At 35.9% G+C, this 23807-nt stretch overlaps 1 protein-coding gene and 3 pseudogenes across 8 annotated transcripts; 1 reads left to right on the top strand and 3 right to left on the bottom strand.

Annotated features, from left to right (window-relative positions):
- The first annotated feature begins 528 nt into the window (after positions 1-528).
- Positions 529-8373, top strand: LOC145561084 (uncharacterized). The gene is made up of 3 exons (XM_081621827.1): positions 529-900; positions 1144-1149; positions 7927-8373. Exons 1-3 carry the CDS (start codon positions 706-708, stop codon positions 8152-8154), a joined length of 429 nt encoding a protein of 142 aa, XP_081477953.1. The 5' UTR covers positions 529-705; the 3' UTR covers positions 8155-8373.
- LOC145561028 (pentatricopeptide repeat-containing protein At3g26630, chloroplastic pseudogene) lies at positions 1561-6025 on the bottom strand (annotated as a pseudogene). Of its 5 annotated transcripts, XR_014093636.1 has the most exons (3): positions 4330-6025; positions 3127-4191; positions 1561-1861 (listed from the first exon to the last, which is right to left on the bottom strand). The product of XR_014093636.1 is annotated as a pentatricopeptide repeat-containing protein At3g26630, chloroplastic pseudogene, transcript variant X3 (transcript). The 5 variants fall into 5 exon arrangements; XR_014093657.1 differs by lacking the exon at positions 3127-4191 and having other exon boundaries at positions 1561-1858; XR_014093646.1 differs by lacking the exon at positions 3127-4191.
- A 136-nt stretch (positions 8374-8509) lies between the features above and the next one.
- LOC145638174 (wall-associated receptor kinase 2 pseudogene) lies at positions 8510-12720 on the bottom strand (annotated as a pseudogene). The gene is made up of 3 exons (XR_014114628.1): positions 11914-12720; positions 10332-10499; positions 8510-10035 (listed from the first exon to the last, which is right to left on the bottom strand). The product of XR_014114628.1 is annotated as a wall-associated receptor kinase 2 pseudogene (transcript).
- An 896-nt stretch (positions 12721-13616) lies between these two features.
- Positions 13617-22846, bottom strand: LOC145638184 (wall-associated receptor kinase 2 pseudogene; annotated as a pseudogene). Its single transcript, XR_014114629.1, has 2 exons — positions 21910-22846; positions 13617-15061 (listed from the first exon to the last, which is right to left on the bottom strand). The product of XR_014114629.1 is annotated as a wall-associated receptor kinase 2 pseudogene (transcript).
- Between the last annotated feature and the right edge of the window lie 961 nt (positions 22847-23807).

The following is a 23807-nucleotide window of genomic DNA, read 5'->3' on the forward strand; positions in this document are numbered from 1 at the left end:
ATACCATTGTTGAGCTTGAGCTATATATTTTGTTTGCCTTATGTTACCAATGAGACAGAACTCACATGTTCATTAGGTTACTTAATCACATAAAGTACATTCAAATCCTGTTAATTTCATGTTACTATTGACCTCATGTGATCACCAACTTATGTTAACCCAATTGAAAATATTGATTAGTACAAATATATTAATATGATGGGTTAATTAATCTGGAGACAACACACTTATGTCCAAGATTCATCACGTGAAGGCCCACTTGTAATGCAAAAAAAATTATTTTTAATTTTAATTTCCTAGCTTTTGTGATATGATCACCATTAGCGTACGAATAACATTTAGAGACGGAGGGAGTAATATGTTTTTGTTTTCCAACTGGCCAACTTGCAATTAAAGAACATAGAGGGTTTATCAAGATTACAAACAGTTAAAGGTGCATAATCGAGCTTATTAGATTGTACTGTATAAATTAGGAGCTTGTAGACTAAATATATACTATACGTGATCGATCGCAATAGCTTGATTCTGTCGTCATCTTAACTTTATTTTCTTTTGCAGCGGACACTTTTCTTCGTGAGCACTCTTTTCATTTTGTCACAGCCCTTCATCTTTTATATAACCAAACAAATGCAAACATGACTTCATTATACACTGCTTCATTAAAAAGAAAGTGAAAGGTAAGATCATTAAACAAAGAGAAGCAGAATGGGAGATTGGGGGCCAGTTTTTGTGGCGGTGGTGTTGTTCATATTACTAACACCAGGGCTTCTTGTACAGATTCCCGGTCGCAGCAGGGTGGTTGAGTTCAGTAGCTTCAACACGAGCGGTCCATCCATACTGGTTCATTCGCTCATCTTTTTCACTTTGATCAGCATCTTATTGTTGGCTGCTGGTGTTCATGTCTACATTGGCTAACAAGGAGGATTGCCCTGTAAGCTCTGTATGACACTGATCATAATTTATGTGAGTTTCTTGTAAAAAAAATATTTGATGATGGAACATAATTTATGATCCTGATTAGTTGTACAAGGTAAAATTTTCCTTGGTACCGGAATTTTTTCTCTTTTTTGTTTTTTTTTTAAAAAAAATCTCTTATAGATTTTGTCATTTTCTTGCCTCCACTTAACTAATTTGGTGGACTAGATTTGTGTTTGTTTGTTGATTTTTAAACATCAGCAAGATTTGTGTTTGTTGATGTGATGTAGAGTCTCATAATTTATCACTTAATACAATTCTTAATTTACAGAGGAAATTCTTCAATTTCTATATGTCCATTTTATTAGGGGGTTTCACTGAAGCGGGTACTCTTTCTCCTTTCCGTTTTCGTAAAATTGTCCCATTGGAGTAGTATGATACACTAAAATTTTATTGCTATCTTTACGATATAGAGCAGTTGCCGTATTGGAAACATATGATTGAATTGAGATTTTATTACTTGCATACTTTTCCATATCTTAGCTCAAGTCATTTACTAATTACTATAATGCGATGATGACAATAATATTCAATAATGAAGGGAAAGCGTGCTTGTTGCTTCACATATATATATATACTATACGCTTAACATCACGTTTAAGTTGTACTCTTATAAATCCATCAAATTTCGTATTTTTACGCTCTTAAAGGAGAAATAAATCAGCAAAGATAGAAAAGTCAATAGAAAGGTGCAATACTACTATGGAGATACATTTGAGTCATACATTCTTAGCTATAATAATAGCAACATTTCTGTTCTTGCTGTTGTCGCCTGGGACAGTGGCTCAAATACCCGGAGAAGCAAAATGGGTCGAATTCTGCAACGTTAAAACAAGCGGGAAGTCGATTTTCTTTTACGGATTTCTCTACTTCCTCATCAGTCCTGCTAAAAATCAATAAGCAGGCTCTTAGAACATCCAGTTATCTTCTCTTAAATTAAGATGTTATTGTTGGTCTTACAACAGTGATTAAGTATATTAGTATATATGTTGTTCATATTGATAGTTGATTTAAGTCTAGTACAAATTAAGATATTATTCAATTTCACAGATGAAATGTAATTCAAGTTGTTGAGTTTAAGGAAAAGCTTCATTTACAAGAGTTTAACTAAGCATCACTATAGGTACGTCAGCTAGTTCAAAATTATAGGCCACATTCATCATTTATACGAGTAATTTTAGTAATAGTTGTAAATCAACATATGGGTATTACTGTATACATACGAAAATTTCTTAAGAAAATGTAAATCAAATGCTACCAATGTTTGGTCAAATAAGTCAAATGTGGCCTTTTTGTTAAAACCCCCCAAAAAAACCTAGAAAATTGTATGTTAAACGTCTCAACGGATCATACTTCAGTTCACATACCATTAGAGTGCTAAGTTAGTTATTGGCCAAAGTAATTAACCTGAGTACTTCAAAATAACTGGCCAAGTCCGCATATTCGAGGCGAGAGGCCAAGATTCATGGGCAGCGGGCCTCTATCTTACCAAAAAAATAGGGAAGTGGCAATTAAAAAATTAATTTAAAAAAAATAAAAAAGAAAGACATAAATTCATTTAATTGCACACCAAAATTGATAAATATATGAATTAAAATAATGGAAAAATGGAAAAAAAAAAAAAAAAATTCAACCTTTAAACTTTTTCCTTACAAAAATCCAACTTTTATACCCCTCCTTCTCCAACAGAGGTTGGATTTAAATTATACTACAACCAGAAATGAGTAGAATCCCTAGTCCCTGATAATTTCAGAGACAGGGATACTCCTTAATGCAGACCAAACTTGATAATTTGTGAGAAAAACATTTTACTACAAGAAAAAAAAAATCTCAAATTCCTAAAGAAACTTGCAGAATAGTACAGCATCAATTTGTGCTCTTATTTATGCTGAAGCAGAGCTGAAACAGAAATGCAATCTGAATTCAACAAAATTAAAGGAAGATAAAAATTGCCTCCCCTCCCTTCAGATGTAGTACTGAAAGCTAAGCAGCTTCACTCCAGAAAAAAAAAAAATAAAAAAAAAATCTTGCAGCCTCTTAGACGTAGAGATGGATATCAAGAAAAACAAGGAATAACATAACCAGCAAACCGTAGATAACAGCATGGAAAAGAATGGATGCTGCACTGGTCTTCATGTTCATGAAACTTACTGGTTGTTGCTTTCCCGGTATTTGAAGAATCAAACCTGGTTGGAGGAATGCAAACAGGGCTGTAGCTATGAGCGGTGAAGCCCAATCGTTCATTTTTTCTACAACTAGAACAAAAAGCTAATACTATGTGGAGATGAGAGACAAGTGATATGGGCAAAGGCAGAGAAAAAAGGCAAAGCCAGGAAATGAGAATGTAAAGCAGGGGTCAGACCCAAATTATTATGCAAGTGCACTACGATATGGAAGAGAATAGGATACCCATAAAGCTAAATAATTGAAGAATCAATAACCCAACTTTCCCTCTTTTAACATTATCTCATGACTTTAATTTGCCTAGATAAGGTAGCATTTTAGGAGTCAAGCTCACATGGACCTTTGAAGGGTGTATCTAGTTGTGCTTTCAGTTGATAGCTGCCCGTTGTCCCTATTTGTGTATTTCTTTTGAGAGCTAAAATAATCTCGATCACCTACCAATTACATGGGCTAATATGAGTTGCTAATATAGTTTAGTGGTCGGGAGGGACAGGGGACCCTACAGCAGATAAAGTTTATTCTACTTGGTTAAAATATACAGGCATGCCCATTCCACTTAGCAAGAGTCAAATGGAGGCCTTTCCAGTCATTAGAAAGTAGCAAACAGGAATATCTAGAATTCTCTATTGATGTTTAAGGACTAAGGAAAAAAAAAATCCTTAAGCTTGCGCAATATAATCCATTTAGCGGAAAGCTAGACATTTTATATCCTCTGATTTGTCTGAATTGGAGACGTGCATCATCAATGTTTCAATGTATGACTCCTAGGGCACAGTATTTGCTGTCAAACTAAATTGGTGAGGATTTGAGAAAAATTGATCAATGGGACCCAATCATCATAAAAGGGAGGGAAAAACTACTGCTAATTAAGATTTTTACTCATGGACATGGTTGAACATCAATATATTAATCTGTCTCTTATTTGTATACTTGGTCCCTTCATGTATCAAGATACATATCATTTAGACTACTACAACTCAATAGCTTCCCTAGTCACAAAGCCCAATCCAGTTGTTGATAAAGTCATCCATTCTGTTGAAATTCATACAAGTACTACATATGATTCCTATATCTCATTAGAATTAAAATTAAATTATATTTGCAGCAAGAGAATTTGAGGACAAGAAAAAAGAAAAAGAAAAAGGGAAAAAGGAAAGAAAATGCGTATACCCCATGTTCACTCCAAAGCCTGGTTTCCATCACTGGTATTGGGATCTTGGGCTTGGATAATTGCAGTCACCAGAAATCAATACCTGTACACTACTGCTTGACTTAGAATCGACAGTTCGACACCTAAGTTCCACAACCCGGTAGCTTGCAAGTTTGAACTCATTTGAAAATTACCAACACGGTCAATCATGGTATGCACAGAAGGCATATCAACCAAGTGATCCAACAAGCCAATGAAACACTAGGTAGTCTAAAAATCATACAACTCATCTAGGTAAGCTAGCATAAAGGCTTTCCTCAAACATCTCAGTTTCAGTAATCTGTACAAAGCTTTGACCTTCGTCTGAAATGGTCTCGACATTATCCTTTGCACGACTCCACAGCTCAAACATACAAACATAATGTTCTAATATAGGCACAATACCACACTCTTCAATCATGAATTTAAAGTAATTTATACCTTCATCCACTCTCTGTGTTTGAAGACAAGCACTCAATACCCCAACAAATGTGATTGCATCAGGCATTACCTTTTCCTTAATCATCTCCTCAAAAATTCCCAATGCCACATCCCCACACCCGTGCACACCCAAGCTCGAAATCATCGAGTTCCAAGTAGCTAAGCTCCTTCTTTCCATCATATGAAACACTTTTATTGCCTCTTCTAAGCTACCACATTTACTATACATGTCAAGGAGGGCAGTTCCAAGGTATACATCCAATTTAAACCCATTACTCAAAGCATATTCATGGACCCAAGCCCCTAAACTAAGACTCCCCAGTTCTGTACAAGCTCTCAGTAAACTAACAAGAGTAAACTCATTAGGTTTTACTCCTTCAACCTGCATTTGAGAGAACAACTCGAACGCCTCTTGAGGCCTCCCATTAGACACATACCCATTAATCATAGCAGTCCAAGAAACCACATTTCTCACAGGCATTTGATCAAACAGTTCCCTAGCACAATCCAACTCCCCAAACCCAACCAAACCCGAAACCATCGTAGTCCAAGACACAACATTTTTCACAGGAATTTCGTCGAACACCTTGCGTGCACTCTCTAAACTCCCACATTTCAAGTACATATCCAAAAGGGTATTCTTAACAAACAAATCTTTACAATAAAACCCAGATTTAATAACAGAAGCATGAACCTCCTTACCCTTTTCAACAGCCGAAGAAGCAGCGCAAGCTTTGATGACGAAAGGGAAGGTGAATTTATCAGGTGGTACCCCAGCACATATCATAAGATTGTACAAAATGAGAGACTTTGAAGAAGAAGAATTGATTGTATGAGCTCTGATGATGAGATTCCAGGAAAAGGTTGAAGGAGATTGAATTCGATGGAAGATTGAAGAAGCGTAGTTGAGATTGCCAAATGAAGAATAAAGGCGGAGTAATTGGGCGGCAAGAATGGGGTTGGTAGATAGTTTTGAACGGATGATTTTGGCATGGATTTGGGTAAGATGTTGTGAGTTGGTGCAGTTTTGAAGGAGAGGTTGGAAATTTGGAGGAGAGAGAAAATCGGGAGGGAAGGAGAAGCATAAGGCCATGAAAGCAGCTACTCTGAACTCAGAGCATTGCTGCAAGTCTGCAACTGCCCAAGGGCCAAGGGGATGTGTCCGTGGCTCGTGGATGGATTAGGCGGGCCACCCAACTGCTTCTTCGTTCACACATTCTTTATGGTTACTTCAATCCGATTATCTATGTTGAATCCTCGACTTCTAAGGGCCTATTTTGATACGATTATTTATTTATTGGAAATTTTGCAAAAAACTACTTTTTAAATCTTGTTTTTTTTCAAATAACCACCTTTTAAAATTGCAACAAAATTTTCAAAATTGATGAATTTTGCAACTTTTTTAAAAAAATTGGTTAAATGCAAAAAACAATATTTAAAAGGTGGTTTTTTGCAAAAAAATCCTTATTTATTTTCAGTTCATTTCAATTCACTTCTAATAAGTTCAGGTCAGTTTAGTTTAGTTCAGTTCAACTCTAATAAGTTCATTTAAGTTCAATTCAGCTCTAATAAGTTCAGCTCCTAATTTCCTTCTCTTATAAAATATTCATTTCAGTTCATTTCAGCTCTAATAAGTCCAGTTCAGTTCAGCTCTAATAAGTTCAGTTTAGTTCAGCTCAGCTTAGTTCAATCAATGAGATCAGGTCATAAAAATACACATTTTACTTTTATTGTAAGAAAATTTTTGTGAGTATATGACAATATATTAATATATTATTATGATTGATATATAGAGTAGGAGCATTTTGTAAACTTAAGGTCACAAAGTTTAATCTTATTAGAAATGTACATGTAATAATAAAATAACGGAAGAATTAATTAAGTAATTTAGGAGTATGAATTTTGGTTAGGGTCTAGAATGAATTTCTATCGTGTGATTCTCTAGTCTTGTTCTGATGCACCAGTAATTACTTGGGAATATGAGATCTTGATAGTTAAATTTTAATATGTATTTTTAAAAATATCAAATTCAACCAATTTCATTGTGTAAAACAACTTGAAACTCCGTAATATAGAATAATAAATAACCTACTTAATAGTAATCAGTGTATACACCTAAATTACATACTCCCCCCGTCTTTTATTTATGTCTATTTTTCTCTATTATGTGGGTAATAAATGAAAGAAATGGGCATACGATTAAGAGATGGAGGGAGTACGTAGTAATCAAATCAAGTACAAGTATTTTGTACCATGCAAAGCTTGGCCTAGTGGGGGATCGAACCCCAATAGAGACACTTTGGGGTGGGGATATCCTTACCATTTCCTTTGCCCCCCACTTTTAAGGTGCTTAGCTCATTAACTTGTGAATTGTGACAGGTTTCTGTTTGATAGAGTTCTTTTCCTTGCCCCAAAAGAAAAAAGTCAAGTTCAGCGTGACTCAAAATTTTAATAGATTCTACTTAATCGAACCTAATAAAACTCAATCTAAACACCCAAATTAGTATAATTTGAATGAGTTTCTAAATTAAGGCGATTAACGGGTGGGTGAATAAAAATTAATTTTAGATAAAAAACTTGAGAAAACTATTTTGACCCTTTAATATTAAAATAATTGTGATATGTCAAATATTAACATAAAAAATAAAATATAATCGTACCATACAAATTATAATATGCAAATATTATATATGTATAAGATATTTATATTTATGTTTAAAAAATAAGAATATTTATAATATTAAACGAATGGATGGATGAGTGACGGATGGGATTAACCACCACCCGAATCCGACCCGATCCATCACCCGATTCACCCGTCAACTGCCTCTCATCCATATAAACTGGATTTTCACCCGTTTAATAAAGCAGACCTTGGATATTTCCATCCTTAACCACTTCCAAGTTCCAAGACAATTGACTTTGACACTCACATTACACTCCTCCATTTTTCTTTACTCTAATAAAAACACTGCACACTTCTCAAGTCCTCTCTTTTCCACTCCCTTAATTTTCTCACTCCTTTTTCTCTCCTCCTTCACCGACTATTCCAGAAAACCACCCAAAAATCCAAAAAACTTTTTAATTTCCTTAAACAGGGTAAGTGGGCCCCGTCAAAGTAACCGGTAACCGGGAAGAATAATAGAAGAGAGAGAATGGCAGATTGGGCACCAGTACTAGTAGGAGTGGTACTATTCGTGTTATTGTCACCGGGATTACTGTTTCAGTTACCGGGTTACAACCGATCTGTTGAGTTTGGAGGTATGAAGACTAACGGCAAAGCCATCTTTATTCATACTCTTATTTTCTTTGGTCTTTACACTATTTTCATCCTCGCCGTTCGTATTCACATCTATACTGGCTGATCTAACGCTTCTTAATCTTCAATTTGCTTTCATATTTAAATAATTTGTATTTTGGGTTTGTAATTTTCTAATTTACTGCTTAATTAATCAATTAATCAGACTCTTGAGCAATGATTGCTCTTTTTTGGTTATTGTTCAATTTAATTTGTAGAATTATTAATGAAAAAAAAAAAAAAAAAAAAAGCAAATGGCTAAAGATTGGGTTCTTTTTTAGCGTTACTTTGCATTTCTCGCCTTTTGTTTTTCCTTCTTTATTCCTCCCTTTTTTTTTCAAGCTTTTTTCTTTGCAATCATATTGGGATTCGATTTAGTTGCTAAAACAAAGTACTCGTAATTCTTTAGGAATTAGATGTGCACTGCCGATTTACAAACGTTTCGATTAATTACTACTTGCTCGCTAAATCGCTTATGGCATTTAGCGAGCAATGATTATGAATTTGTATGTAAATTTACTAAACTCGTAATTCTTCGAGTCAATGTCCATGGCAATAAAACTCCGTCCACGGCTCACGGGTTGAACTCATGGTGTAAGATTATTTATTAAAATGAATTGAGGATCTAAATTTGGATAGGAATGTGGCCTATTTAAAATGCATTTGTTTTACTGTCTATTACTGAGCTTAATTATAGCAAAGAATAAGATACAACAAATTTGAGACTTGGTGGCATGATGTAAGTGCTAACGAGGATGGTTCATTTCGGAGATGAGATGCATTTGCATCGAATTCTGTCCATAGAACTCTGAACTTCCTGCATATTCGTTATTGCCATTCGAGGGCACGGGATATAGATCCTGGTCGATTATGTCAGTTGTCTGAATGTAGTTCTGCTTCACCAAAGGATGCTTCTTCAGTCCCCCTAATTTAACAGCCACTTCCTTCATTGTCGGCCTATCTTCATGCTCGACGTTTAGACATTCCTTTACTAGTTTAGCCATTGTAACTAGCTGCTCTTTGCTTGCTTCCTTCACTAACTGAGAGTCTAGGATTTCCATCAAGTGGTCTTCTTTTATTGCCAAGACAAAGTATGCTGCCAAATTTCTCTCTTCCATTTTCCTGTCCAAGGAGAGAGGTTTTTCTTTGGTAATCAGCTCAGCAAGAACAACTCCAAAGCTATAAACATCGCTTTTCTCTGTAAGCTGGCTTGTATGGAAGTACTCTGGATCTAAATATCCCAATGTTCCTTGAACTAATGTTGTCACCTGAGTTTGATCCATCGGTACCAGCCTAGAGGCGCCAAAATCAGATATTTTTGCTGTGTAGTTTTCATCTAATAATATATTGGTGGATTTAACATCTCTATGAATTATTGGTATTGAAGCGGCTGAATGTAGATATGCTAGTGCATCAGCAGCCTCTGCAGCAATTCTAATGCAATTTCCCCAAGTAAGCCAAGATATGCCACCCTTAGATCAATGGATATGCTCAAAGAGAGTACCATTTGAGATGAACTCATATACGAGCAAAGGAACCTCTGTTTCCAGACAACAGCCTAAGAGTTTTACTACATTTCGATGGTTAATCTGTGTCAGAATAACCACTTCGTTGATGAATTGCTCAACTTGAGTTTGATCAGCCACTCTTGATTTTTTTATTGCAACTTCGCGACCATCCTTTAGATTTCCCTTGAATACTGTACCATAACCACCTCTACCCAAAATACGATCTTCATTGTAGTTATTTGTTGCGGCTTTTAGTTCATCAGCAGAAAATATATTGGATGAATCCATAGTTCCTCCGGTTTGAAAAAGTTGTTGCCTGAATAATAATCCTCCATTTTGCTCAAAAAATTTCTCCCTCATTCTAATTAATTTCGATCTCCTGATGGTAAAATATATCCAACTTGCTAATATGAGCAAGAACAATAATCCAAAGCTCATGCCTGCACAACAATTTCAGGCAAAAGTTACATTGGGATTTAATAATGAAATTTCATCTTAGCTAGACTGTTTAATTAAAGTTGCAATTGAAGTTCCGTTTAGTCTGTAAAAATTATTGCAGAGGTTTTTCTTAACTACGGCAACCAGCAAGGCTAGGCCACTAGGGCTTTACGCGAGCATAACTATTAGCCAAAATGCTTAATATTTCTAACGGCATTGCTACGTAGCAAAATTTTATAAAGAATAAGGTAGTGAATCCATATAGCTAAGAATACTGAGAGACTGAGAGGGAACTTACATAAACTGAACCTGGTAGCAAATAGTGATGAGTGAATGCTATAACAGGCGGTGCCGTTGTTTAAACCATCACCCAAATATCCTTTGGGACATGAGCATAAGTAGCTGCCTTTGGTGTTGCTACAAATATGAGAGCATAAATTGGTTGGAGCTCCACACTCATCAATATCTGCAAAATACGAGTAAAAAAGTTTAGGTGTCATGGGTGTCAATATATGGGAAAACTCATTTATTTATGGAAAATTGACAATATGATACGTTCTAGTAATTCTCCATCAAAAGGGTAAAATTTAAGTCTTTTGATTATGTTGAACTTACATGTATAGTGTCGTGCCTATATCAAGTCTATCACACAGTTTGATTGTTTTGATGATGTTGAACTTACAGAGTTACAGGTATAGTGTCGTACCTAAATCTAAGTCAGTAAGCGTGTCATTAGTAGTGGTCAATTGATATTAAATCATTATTTGTGAGGCTCATCAATTTACAAATTTGAAAAGCCTTTATGTCCTACAGTACATTTTAATTAAAGACTTTTTATTATTTATATTCTATTTTACTTGGCCTACTTTTTTTTTTTTTTAAGAATCCTAATTACTTGATTAATTTGTTATAAGAAATTTATCCCTTTAACTTTTAATTTGTTTTGAGTTTGCTCTTTACCACCCATTTATTTATCTCTAGACTATTTTCACTTGCATAAATCTCACAGTATTATTTTACATTTATTAACTTTGTATATCATTGCTATTAAATTGTTGACTCGTTTTTATAACACTCACTCTTCATGAGCCCTACCCGAGCCCTTAATTTAATGGAGATGGTCTTAAAAGTTTATTGATAATTATCCACCTTATTTCAATCCAAACCTATGAAAATTAAATTTTTGAATAATTAATAGAAGATTTCAACTTGTCGTGTGCCACTGCATTTATATCCAAGGAAGCATGAGTGCAACGTGACACATACATATATAAGGTGTAAGATGTGACTTTTGTAGTAGTGACTTTCTAACAATATTTTGTATTCCCTCCGTGTTTTTTTAAGTGATACATTTTTCATTTCCGGCCGTGTTTTTTTAAGTGATACATTTCCTTTTTTGGCAAAACAATACATTAAAATATTATATATCTTTCCTCTCATGGCCCCCACCCAAACCCACTATTACTTTTTTATTATATCTTTTCACTCACATTCATTACTTTTCAATAAACTATTAATCCCATTATCTTTCTTTAACAATTTTTTAATACTCCACTACCCCACTTACCTCTTATTTTATTTAAGTCAATTAAATTGCCTAAAACTATGTGCCGGTCAATATGTATCACTTAAAAAAACACAGAGGGAGTACTAGTTGGTTACACAATCAATAACAGAGGGGGATTAATATATAGGAGTATAATGGTGGTATTTAAGATATGAGATCAAATTACGTCTACATCATTCTCCTGTGAATGTATATTTTGGTTGATGTATGTAGGACGATTGGACAACAAACTCATGTTGACTTCAACCATAAATATATAGGCTTGTACTGCACATCAAATTAATTAATGAAAAGGAAGGAAGTAGAAAGGGACCTGTACATCCAGGGGTAAGATAAGGGTTACCGTCATAGCCAGGAAGACAATTGCAACGGTATCCTCCAGCTGTAGCAATATCAAAATCAGTGCAGTTGGTATTTTGATGGCAAGCATAAGAAGATAACTTCTTCTGAGCTTGAAGACAGGTTTGACGAACTCCTACCACCCATTGGAGCACAACCGGAACATTGTCAAGTGTTCTTTCCACGAATGTAAGGTCGGAAAGGTCAGAGACGTTGAAGCTGAACTTGTCTTGTTCTGCTAAGAAAGCATAGCTACATGGATTAAAGGACACATTAGTGTGATTGCTTAAGCTTACCGTGCTTATGTAGAATGCTTTCAATCCTTTTGGTATGGATGTTTGGCAGCAACCGGTTCCTGAACACGACCCATTTAGCACTTGTTGTGGCTTAGAACATACTGCAACACACCCACTTGTGAAGGACCGCCCAAGGCTACCTTGGGCTTGGATCACAGAAACATCATCGCAACCAACGACAGTGAACTTATTCGCAGTGTCTGAAAACACAAGTGGCAAGGAGTTGAGGCCTATCATTGCTATTACGGATTTCATAACCTTCCCACTTTGGTAGCAACTAGTTGCAATAAAGGTCCTGATTCGCATCTGGCTTCCGATATGTCCATGACCTCCAAATTACTCTTGCCTAAGAATGATTTTGGAGGATCATAGGAAGTGTTACAATTTAGGCCGATACCAAATGGGTAAGGCACGGTAATGTGACCACACTTACTTGGGCAACCAGGTTTCGAAATAAGGCTAGTAGTGGTGGCGAAAGTGGTCATGGCTAAGCTCATTAACCAGAGCCATGACAAGAGGTACCGAAAATAAACTCGTATCTCAAACATTCTTAATGTTTGTTAAAGGCTTATCTTTATGTCAAGAATTGTGACTACAAAAACACTTAAACACATAGGATGCAGTGAACGATTTTATGCTTACGAAGTGTACTAGTTAATGAGCTTAGTAGTACCTTGTTGGCACAACGCACACGCTGTATAAATAGACTTTCAATGAAATAATTTAGTCCACTTATCACTTATCAGGGCGTTACTCATTACTAAGGTTCATCCATATCACTGGGTGTCATTAAACTCACACTATAGTTATTGTCTCCATCCATTTGTAGTCTTGTTTGTTTAATTACAACTTTCATATATAGTTGTAGTTTAAATTCTATTTCCGTATATACTTCATTCATGACTTCATATTACTTACGTAATACTACCTTAGTTTAAACAGGTATGTTGACCAATTATATTTTGGAAATTTTGACAATTACCACCTACTATTGTTTCTATTTTAACAATTACCACATACTATTTTATTTTTTTTTGAAAATTACCACCAACTTTTTAGTTAAACACCAAAAGTTCCCACCTAATTGGCTCTCAACCACCTTATAATGTCATATGGGCCCCACATAATACCTTCCTTTCCTTTTTCCCTCTCATTTCTTATTTCTCACTCGATACTTCGCTCCCAAGTTTAATTTTTCGCTGAAAGAAATCGAAAAAGCAAACAATATTCAATCAATTATTTGGTTTGGAGAAGTGAATTGCAATGTTTGATAAATGTGCTAACAAGTTGCATTTGCAGAAACATGACTTAAACGTAAAAACTCCACAGATTTATTTGATCTGTGAAAATAAGAAAATTAAAACATTACTATGATACACAAATTAAATAGTCATCCCTGATCAACTTATTGTATGGATATAAGACCATCTACTTATTAAAGATACTATAAAGACATATCAGCTGAACGAGAATAACGCGTTTCCATGCTAGATGTGGAGGAAGTTGCAACATTGTCATGGAATGAACTTTTAGTTGTTCCAGCAGCCAACACTACTTGCTCATCAACTTTTGGGCTCATTTGTACTTCTCTGGTTTCGGGCAATTTGAAATTATGTGATTCTCCTGTCTCTAGTACTATAAGAACTTCTTTCATAGTGGGTCTTCTCTTACCTTTATGATCCAGACATCGCATTGCAAGATCAGCAATAGTGTAAACCTCTTCCTTCGAGCCCTCGTTTATCACTTGAGGATCCACTATGTCAAGGAATTGAGAGTTTTCCATATGAGAAAGAAACCATGACACCAAACTTCTATCTTGTTCACTTACAGCACGTATAGCTTGTTGTCCTGTTAAAAGTTCAACAAGGACCACACCAAAACTGTAAACATCACTCTTCTCAGTATATTGCTGAGTTTGGAAATATTCAGGATCCAAATAACCAAATGTTCCCATAACACGAGTGGTTACATGGGTTTGATCGGGAGCCACATTTTTAGATAGCCCAAAATCCGATAACTTTGCCCTATACTTATCATCCAAAAGGATGTTTGAAGATTTAATGTCCCTATGAAGGATGGGAACATTAGAAAAGGAATGTAAATAAGCAAGTGCCCCAGCTAAATCGGAAGCTATTTGCAGGCGCATTCTCCAAGTGATAGGAAACTCTTCATTTAGATTATGGAGATGATTGAAAAGAGTCCCGTTGGGAATAAACTCATAAACTAGTAAAGGAACTTCCGATTCCAAGCAACATCCTAGGAACTTGACTATACTCCTATGGATTATTTGAGACATGATAACCACTTCATTGATGAAGTCTTCTTGTTGGCTATCCTTCAATGTCTTAGACTTTTTTATGGCAACAAGTCTCCCTTCACCTAACATTCCTTTATAAACAGTACCTTGTCCTCCTTGTCCAAGTACCCTGCTCTCATTAAAGTGGTCAGTGGCTTTCTCCAACTCATCGATGGTGAAGAAATATGTTCTTTCTACAATGCGTTCATCGGACGACATACGATGTTGCAACAACAAACCACCATTTTTCTGAAAGTTTCTCGCTTTTTTCTTGATAGCCTTTCTTTTTTTGATCACTATGTATAACCACCAACCAATTGGAGGCAAAAGTAGCGATCCCAAAGTAGCACTCACATTTACAGCTACATTTGGACGATCCGTTACATGATCTTTAACACAAGAAGTTGAAGTTCCATTCAGCCAACCATCTCCAATATATCCAGTTGGACAATAACAATTGTAGCTACCCGGAGTGTTTGTACAACTAGGTCCAAAAGAGCAATTGTTGCTTTGTGCACACTCATCTATATCTGCGAGTAATTTATACCAATAGCGTTAAATAGGAATTGAACCAATCATTTGCTATTTCTTCGGTTGTTTTTATTATTTTTCTTCTTGACTTTTACTTCGTATAATAAATATTTACAAAATTTGATAATGAAAATTCGAGAAAATTACAAGTTTATCTTCATAATAAATAAACAAAAAAGTTTATCTATTAGTGACATTTACCTAAATAAGCCAACAACTTTAATTTTTATTAAATGTAAATTCCATAGATAGTGATTTATTTATGAAAATGCCTAGAACTTAGATTTTTTTAATTAATTTATTCACATAAACACTACTAGATAGACGAACTTTACATATCATGAAGATAAAATGGGGTTTCCTAAAAAAACTCAATATATACTTCGTATATATATAAAGCTCATTTATTGAGATCATGTGAAAACCTAAGGTTAAAATGAAAATTAAGAACTAATCTAGGCCCTTAGATTATTATAATCGGACACATAAGGTGTTCTCTACTTCTCCGTGCTCATTGATGACATTTTTTGCAATTCCGCAGCTTTTTAAACCGATTTGCAGTTTTTCTCACTTTTATGACAATTTCATTTATTTTATAACTATTTTTTTTATTTATTTTTACTAATTTTTCATTACTTTTTAGAAATGAAATTGAAAACTACTTTATAAAGCTGAAATATTACAAAAATGCCATTAATAACACTGGAAGCATGTGGACTGTTCAATTAACATGATTTAAGGACCTAGATTAGTTTCTAGTTTCATTTAAACCTTGGTTCTCGTCAAATTATTCAAATGCCATATTTCTTTTTTTTTTTTTTTAAATGTTCCAACTTTCTATTATAATATATTTTATTTTTTTATGTATTATTTTTTAATTTTTTTAATTTTTTATAATCTCTCTACTTTTCCTTTATTACTTTTATAACATAGAAAATTTCTACATTTATCACTCCTTAGTCCTTACCCCATTCACATAAAACTATATAATATTTTTCGCGTTATTTTATTATTTATTAGGAAAGATAAATATTGTGAATATATTTTGTGATTATCTTTAGGTTATCTTGGACTTGCCCTCCAAGTATCCTACTCTATATATACTTTTGTATGTGGCCGTTTATATAAATGAGAAATACAGAGAATACTTTAAACCTAATTTAACATGGTATCAAGAGCCTTGTGAGATCCACAAAAATTTTTCCGATCATTATTTTTCATAAATTTTGTTCGTGACTGTGAGTTCTTTGACTGATTTTCATAAATTATTTTTTTTAATTAATTTCTTGCGTGAGATTAAGAGATGCAAGGGGGAGATGGGGGAAAATCGAAGGTCGACTTGACCTTTCACCTAGGTTCAAGTGACGGGCCAGGTAATGTCATCACTCCGATTCAATTACGGGGAGACAATTATGATGAATGGGCTAGAGCTGTGAGGACGGCTTTGAAGGCTAAGCAGAAGTTTGGCTTTATCGATGGCTCGGTTGCAAAGCCGAGTGACTCTGAGAAAATTGAGGATTGGGTGGCTGTACATTCTATGTTGGTGTCTTAGTTATCTAATACCTTGGATCCAATTGTCCGGTCGACTCTAGGTGATTATGATGATGCGAAGTTGCTCTGGGATAATCTTCGTAATCGATTTTGTGTTGTGAGTGGAACTCGGGTCTGTCAATTGAAGACGACCTTGACAGATTGCAAGCAAGGGAAAACAGAACTGATTTCTGTTTACTTTGGTAGGATGTCAAAGATTTAGGATGAATTAACCACTTATGTTTCGGTGCCGGAGTGTAAGTGCGGGAAGTGCACATGTAACATTGTGCAACAAGTGGAGAAATTGAGGCAAGATGATTTTATTCATCATTTTCTGATCGGTTTAGACTCCGCATATGCGGCTTTAAGGGCTCAACTTCTAGCCCAAGAACCTTTGCCGACGGTAGACAAGGCATATCAACAGGCCATCCAGGCTGAGCGCTTGCGGGGAGGGGATGTGAATGCCCCTACTGATGATCGAAGTAATGCGGTGGCCTTCAAGTTGCAAGGGAAAAAGCCTCGTGGTGAAAGTAGTAATAAATTTTGTGCTCACTGTAATAGGGAAGGTCACGATGAGTCGGGTTGCTTTCAACTCCACGGCTTTCCGGATTGGTGGGGAGATCGTCCACGTGGTGGGCGTGGACCAGGTCGTGGTGGAGGCTCGGCTGGCCGCGGTGGAGGATGGACAGGTGGCAGGGGCAGGGGGGGTGGTGCGCCTCCTGCTCGAGCAAACAAGACTGGTGGGCAGCAGCTCTCGCAGCCTTCACAAGCTGCTGCCGCAACTGCCTCAGACGGGGCAGCTCTTGCTGGAATTTCATCGGCCCAAATTCAGCTGTTACTCGATCACTTGAACTTTATTATTAAACCCAAGCTTCACGGTAAGCAAGATATGGGTTGGATTATTGACACCGGTGCCTCAAACCATGTGACTTGTGATGTTTCTTTATTGATGAATGCATCAAATGTGAGCCATTATCCGGTGGGATTGCCGGATGGAAATTATGCAAATGCTTCTAAATTGGGATCGGTGACATTGCAAGGAGGCTTAATCCTTAAAAATGTTCTTTATGTGCCTTAATTAAATTGCAATTTAATTTCAACGACTCAATTATGTGATGAATCTAATTGTGTAATGCAATTTACTAATAAACTTTGTGTTATACAGGACCTAACGACGAGGAAGGTGATTGGAGCGGGTGAACGAGTAGATGGACTTTACTATTTCCGGGGTGTTCCTACGGTGAAGACTTTGAAGATAAAGGTGGATGGGTCGACAAAGTTGTGGCATCAACGGTTAGGGCATCCTTCGGGAAAAGTACTTCAACAACTTCCGTTTGTGAGTCATAGTCGTAGCAAATTTAATTCATGTGATGTATGCCCTAGGGAAAAACAACATAGGAGTAGTTTTCCTTTGAGTCAAAATAAAGCCAGTCGTATTTTTGAACTAGTCCATTTAGATTTATGGGGGCCTTACAAGACACCATCGTCTTGTGGTGCTCACTATTTTTTAACTATCGTAGATGACTTTTCTAGGAGTGTGTGGATTTATTTATTAAATAATAAAACGGAAGTTGAGTATATGTTTCATAATTTTGTTGCTATTCTCTTGTTCTTCAATTTTCTCAAGAAATTAAAGTGGTTCGTAGTGATAATGGTACGGAATTCAATTCGTTGAAAGAGTTAGACGTCAATTTTCTCAAGAAATTAAAGTGGTTCGTAGTGATAATGGTACGGAATTCAATTCGTTGAAAGAGTATTTTTTTGACAATGGCATTTACTTTGAGACTTCATGTGTGGGCACACCTCAACAAAATGGGCGTGTCGAGAGAAAACATCAATATATTTTAAATGTTGCTAGAGCCCTTAGATTTCAAGAAAATTTTCCTATAAAATTTTGGGGGGAGTGTGTGCAAGCGGCATGTCATTTAATTAATAGAACTCCCTCTAGATTGCTTAATTATAAGACTCCTTGTGAAATTTTATTTGGCAAAACACCTTCATATGAGTATATTCGGGTGTTTGGGTGCTTGTGTTATGCATATAATTTGAAGAGTAAGGGTGATAAATTTGCAAGTCGTAGTAGGAGGTGTGTGTTTCTCGGATATCCTTTCGGGAAAAAGGGATGGAAGGTGTACGACTTGGAAACTTGTGAAATTTTTGTGTCAAGAGATGTGACATTTTTTGAGACCGACTTTCCTTTTATTGCTCCTAGTGAGAAGACAATAAAGGTGAGTGTGAGTGGTGGAGATGTTGGGGATAGTGATGATGAGTGGTGCGTCATGATGGAGGGGGAGTGTGTGAGTGAAGATACGGGGGTGGAGAGGGAGGCAGCAAGCTCCACAACCCACCTGCGGCAGGCAGCTCCAGACCGCAGGGAGGTCGCGGAGGAGACTGCCAACCTCCCTTACCAGCACGCTGCATCATCTGCGGCTGCTGGAGCTAATGGGGGTGCTGGTAGCACGCAGCAGGGGGCTGCTGGGGGTGCTGGCAGCACGCAAACCGAGGGAGAAGGGGGTGATTGCAGCACGCAAACCGAGGTAGAACATCAGCGTCTAGAAGCTCAAAATGGGCAGTGTGAGATAGATTGTAATGCAACAAGGGACACCGAGGCCTTGGGTAAAGGCATGAGACAAAAATTTCCGAATGTGAAGCATCGTGACTTTGTGACACACACGATCCGAAATATAAGTCCATCTACATCATCTCAGAGTTCACCTGCGACATCACTTTCCTCAGGTACTGTTTACCCTATAACACATTTTATTGATTCTCACCGGTTTTCTGTGAAGCATAGAACATATATTGCTGCCATTACAGGAGGAAATGAACCCAAAAGTTTCAAGGAGGCTATGAAACACGAGGGTTGGAGGAAGGCAATGACAGATGAGATACAGGCACTTGAAGAACAGGGTACTTGGGTACTAGAGAAGCTACCACCGGGTAAAAAGGCACTTGGAAGCAAGTGGGTGTACAAAGAAAAATACGATGAGCATGGGAATTTGCAGAGATTAAAAGCAAGATTAGTCATCTTTGGCAATCATCAGGTTGAAGGATTAGACTACAATGAAACATTTGCTCCGGTGGCAAAAATGGTGACTGTTCGAACCTTTCTTGCAGTAGCGGCAGTGAAAAATTGGGAAGTTCATCAAATGGACGTTCATAATGCATTTCTTCATGGTGACTTGGAAGAAGAGGTATATATGAAAATTCCCCCTGGTTTTGAGAAAGATAATTCTGACAAAGTTTGCAGGATGCAGAAATCGTTGTACGGGCTTAAACAAGCCCCTCGGTGCTGGTTTGCAAAGCTTGCTACAGCTTTGAAAAATTATGGCTTTAAACAGTCATATTATGATTATTCTTTGTTTACTCTGACAAAGGGTAAAATTCAGCTTAATGTGTTAGTATATGTAGATGATTTAATTGTTGCAGGCAACGATAAAAATGCTATGCTCAGTTTTAAATCATATTTGGGAGATTGTTTCAAGATGAAAGACCTTGGAGTGTTGAAATATTTTTTGGGGCTAGAGGTAGCCCGGAATAAACATGGAATTTTTATTTGCCAGAGGAAGTATGCACTGGATATAATTACTGAGGCTGGCTTGCTTGATGCTAAACCTGCAGAGTTCCCTATGGAACAAAATCACAAGTTAGCATTATCCCAGGGAGAGTATTTTCATGACATTGAGAAATATCGTCGCCTCATAGGGCGACTAATTTATCTGTCTGTTACGAGACCCGATTTAGCATATTCTGTACACATTTTGTCACATTTTATGCAGAAACCCAGGATTGATAATTGGGAAGCAGCTTTGCGAGTTGTTAGATATTTAAAGAAGAGTCCGGGACATGGTATTTTATTGAGATCTGATAGTGCATTACAGTTAGAAGGTTGGTGTGATTCAGATTGGGCAGGTTGTCCTCTCTCCAGACGATCCTTAAGTGGTTGGTTTGTGCTTCTTGGCTTGTCTCCAGTGTCATGGAAAACCAAGAAGCAGCCTACGGTGGCTCTTTCTTCGTCAGAAGCAGAATATCGTTGTATGAATGCAACGACTTGTGAATTAAAGTGGTTGAAGCGACTACTTGGAGATTTAGGTGTTCGACATGAGAATGGGATGCACCTTTATTGTGATAGTCAGTATGCGTTATATATTGCGCAGAATCCAGTGTTTCATGAGCGAACAAAACACATTGAGTCGGATTGTCATTTTGTTCGAGATGCAATTACAGATGGGACGATTATACCTTCGTATGTTCCTACGACGGTTCAGTTGGCTGACATTTTTACAAAAGCTTTGGGAAAAGCTAAATTTGAGTTTCTACTTCGCAAGTTGGGTGTCCGAGATCCGTTCTCTCCAACTTGAGGGGGGTATTAGGAAAGATAAATATTGTGAATATATTTTGTGATTATCTTTAGGTTATCTTGGACTTGCCCTCCAAGTATCCTACTCTATATATACTTTTGTATGTGGCCGTTTATATAAATGAGAGATACAGAGAATACTTTAAACCTAATTTAACATTATTGCAATATAGAGGTAGAACATATTGGATATCTGTAATGTGAACATAAATATTTTATTTTAAAAAATGGATATTTTTTTAGGAACTTTTAAAAATGGATATGGTGTAATTAACTTGTGTGAATTTCCTTAAAAGCTAAGGCAATTAGTGCAATAATTATAAATGAAGAAAGTAATATTAATGTATTTTACTAACATAATAAAAACATTGTTTATCTATTGATCACAATCTTCTTATTTGATTGAATTGACAACTAGTTTAAACTTTCCTTATTTTTTTGGCTTCATAAAACATTAAAATTGCATATTAATAGAATATTTAAATGCGACTACCTATTATTTGCTTTCTTTTTTCACAAAATACTCTGTAATAATTTTAACATGTGTCATATTTTAATATTCTGATTATGGAATGATTGTAACACCCCGACCCCAAACAAATTAGGGTGGAGGATATTGTCACGAAACAAAATGCGCATTAAGGGCTATCAATTGTCCTTATAAACCAACACAAATCCTTCCAACACATTTTACCCATATTCTAAGACTACTATTCCCAGCAAAGCACGCTTAACTGAAAAGTATCTAGAAAAGTAGGAATATGCTCCTTTAAAGTAATCATAAGGGGTATTACAATGATAAAAAAATATTTTTTTAACAAAACTAATTATTTAGTAATCATCATGTTCGCTTGATGATTCAATTAAAATTTCCCTTTTCATGAAGTGCTCAAAGTGATGAATTTGGCGCAACTGAAAAAACAGAGGAAGTACAGTATGTAGTTAGTAGTAACTGACCTGTACATCCGAGATACGGATTACCCTGATAACCAGGAAGACAACTGCATGTGTATCCCCGACCGGGACCATTGTAATCGTGGCAGTTGGTTTTATTGAGACAAGCATATGTGGACAAGTTTTTCTTAGCTATCTCACAAGTCGCTGCCGAATTACTCGTATCATCCCAAAGAGTCCATTCAAGCACAACCGGAACACTGTCTGTGGTTTTCGTGACGAAATCAGGGTCACTAAGGTCAGCGCTTTTGAACTTGAATTTTCTCGGATCCCCTATGAAAGCGTAGCCATATGGATTGTCTTGGTCCACTCGTGTGTGATTCTCATAACTACCTAATCGTAAGGTGAAGTTATATAGCCCATTTGGGATGGTTGTTTGACAACAACCAACACCTGAACACGACCCGTTTATAACCGCTGATACATTGCTACACCCTACAATGCACCCGCTTCTGAAACTAGATCCCTTAGAGGCCCAAACAGTACCAAGTACGGCATAATCATCACAACCAATCGCGAAAAGCTTGTTTTTGGTGTCGGATATAACCAGTGGATAGTCAGTTAGATCTGTGTCTGCTGCATACACTGGAGTTGACTTGACAAGTTTTCCTTGTTTGTAGATCGTAGCTGCCACAACGCTCTTAGCAAGCAAGTGTCCCTCAGTGGTTATCTCAAGGACCTCAATATAGTTACTGTAATTCAGAAAGGGTTTTGGAGGACTAAATGTCTTGTTGCAAACTATGTTGTAGTATTCATTCAAGGAACATAATGCCCCGTCTTTACCGTAACCGATACCAAACGGGTACGGAATAGTTACGTTTCCGCAGCTACGTCGGCAACCGGGCTTGGAAATGTTATTGGTGGCCAAACTAACACTGGCTAAACCCAACCATACCAGTGGCAAAAGGAGACACAAGCTAAAGCTTCTTACCTCGAACATTTTTTTTATAAAGTTTTTTGGTTTTAATTTATGGCTTATGAGAATGTGTCTTGAGTTATGTTTTTTTTAGAATAATGTGAATTGAGAAACCATACACAAAGAGGCATGAAACTAGTATTTGTAAACCAGCCAACAAACTTTATAGTACGGTGTGCAATAATTGAGATACATTCACTTGAGTCAGCCAAGCTTTTTGAAAAGGATATTTGATGATTTCCTCACTATTCATTATTTTTTATGTGACAAATATTGTTACATTATTTAATTACACATTATAAATGACTTATCTTTTTACTTATATATAATTAATATAAATGTTGTTTCATTCTTTTTCCGTCCCAATTTGTTTTTGCCTCTTTGCCAATATTTGAGTCAAATTTTACCAATTTTGACTATTATTTCACAGTAATCTAGAGCATCCATAATGGGTAAAAAAAAGTCCTACTTTATAATTATTGAGCAATAAATTAATAGTTGTAAAAAGAGATAATATAATTATGTGGGATCTAACTAGCTTGTTGGATTCATCCTATTGTAAATTTATTGAAATCAAATTTTTTATAATCTTTTATGAAAAAATGAAGATATTATTTTTAAGACGAATATTGAAAACTGTGAAAAGTCAAATAGTACTAAAAGTACTCATATATATTTCCATATTTTTTACTTTACAAATTTTTAATATATTTTGTAAAAATTAGAAATATATTTTGTAAATGTTAATATATTTTGTAAAAATTAGAAATATATTTTGTAAAACAATTAAAAATTAGAAATATATTTTGTAAATGGTAAACACATGGATGATTTGATTATATATGACCGAGTACTTTATTTATAATCAATAGTCATATCATTATTGACTTATTGTTTGTGGTAACGTAGGCCATCTACTTTTTTTCTTTTTCTTTTTCTTTTATTTAGTAATAAAGTTACATGTAGTGTGAAATGAGCTACCTGA

Source organism: Chenopodium album, chromosome 1 (assembly GCF_948465745.1).
Source record: "Chenopodium album chromosome 1, dcCheAlbu1.1, whole genome shotgun sequence".
Taxonomy (NCBI): Eukaryota; Viridiplantae; Streptophyta; class Magnoliopsida; order Caryophyllales; family Amaranthaceae; genus Chenopodium; species Chenopodium album.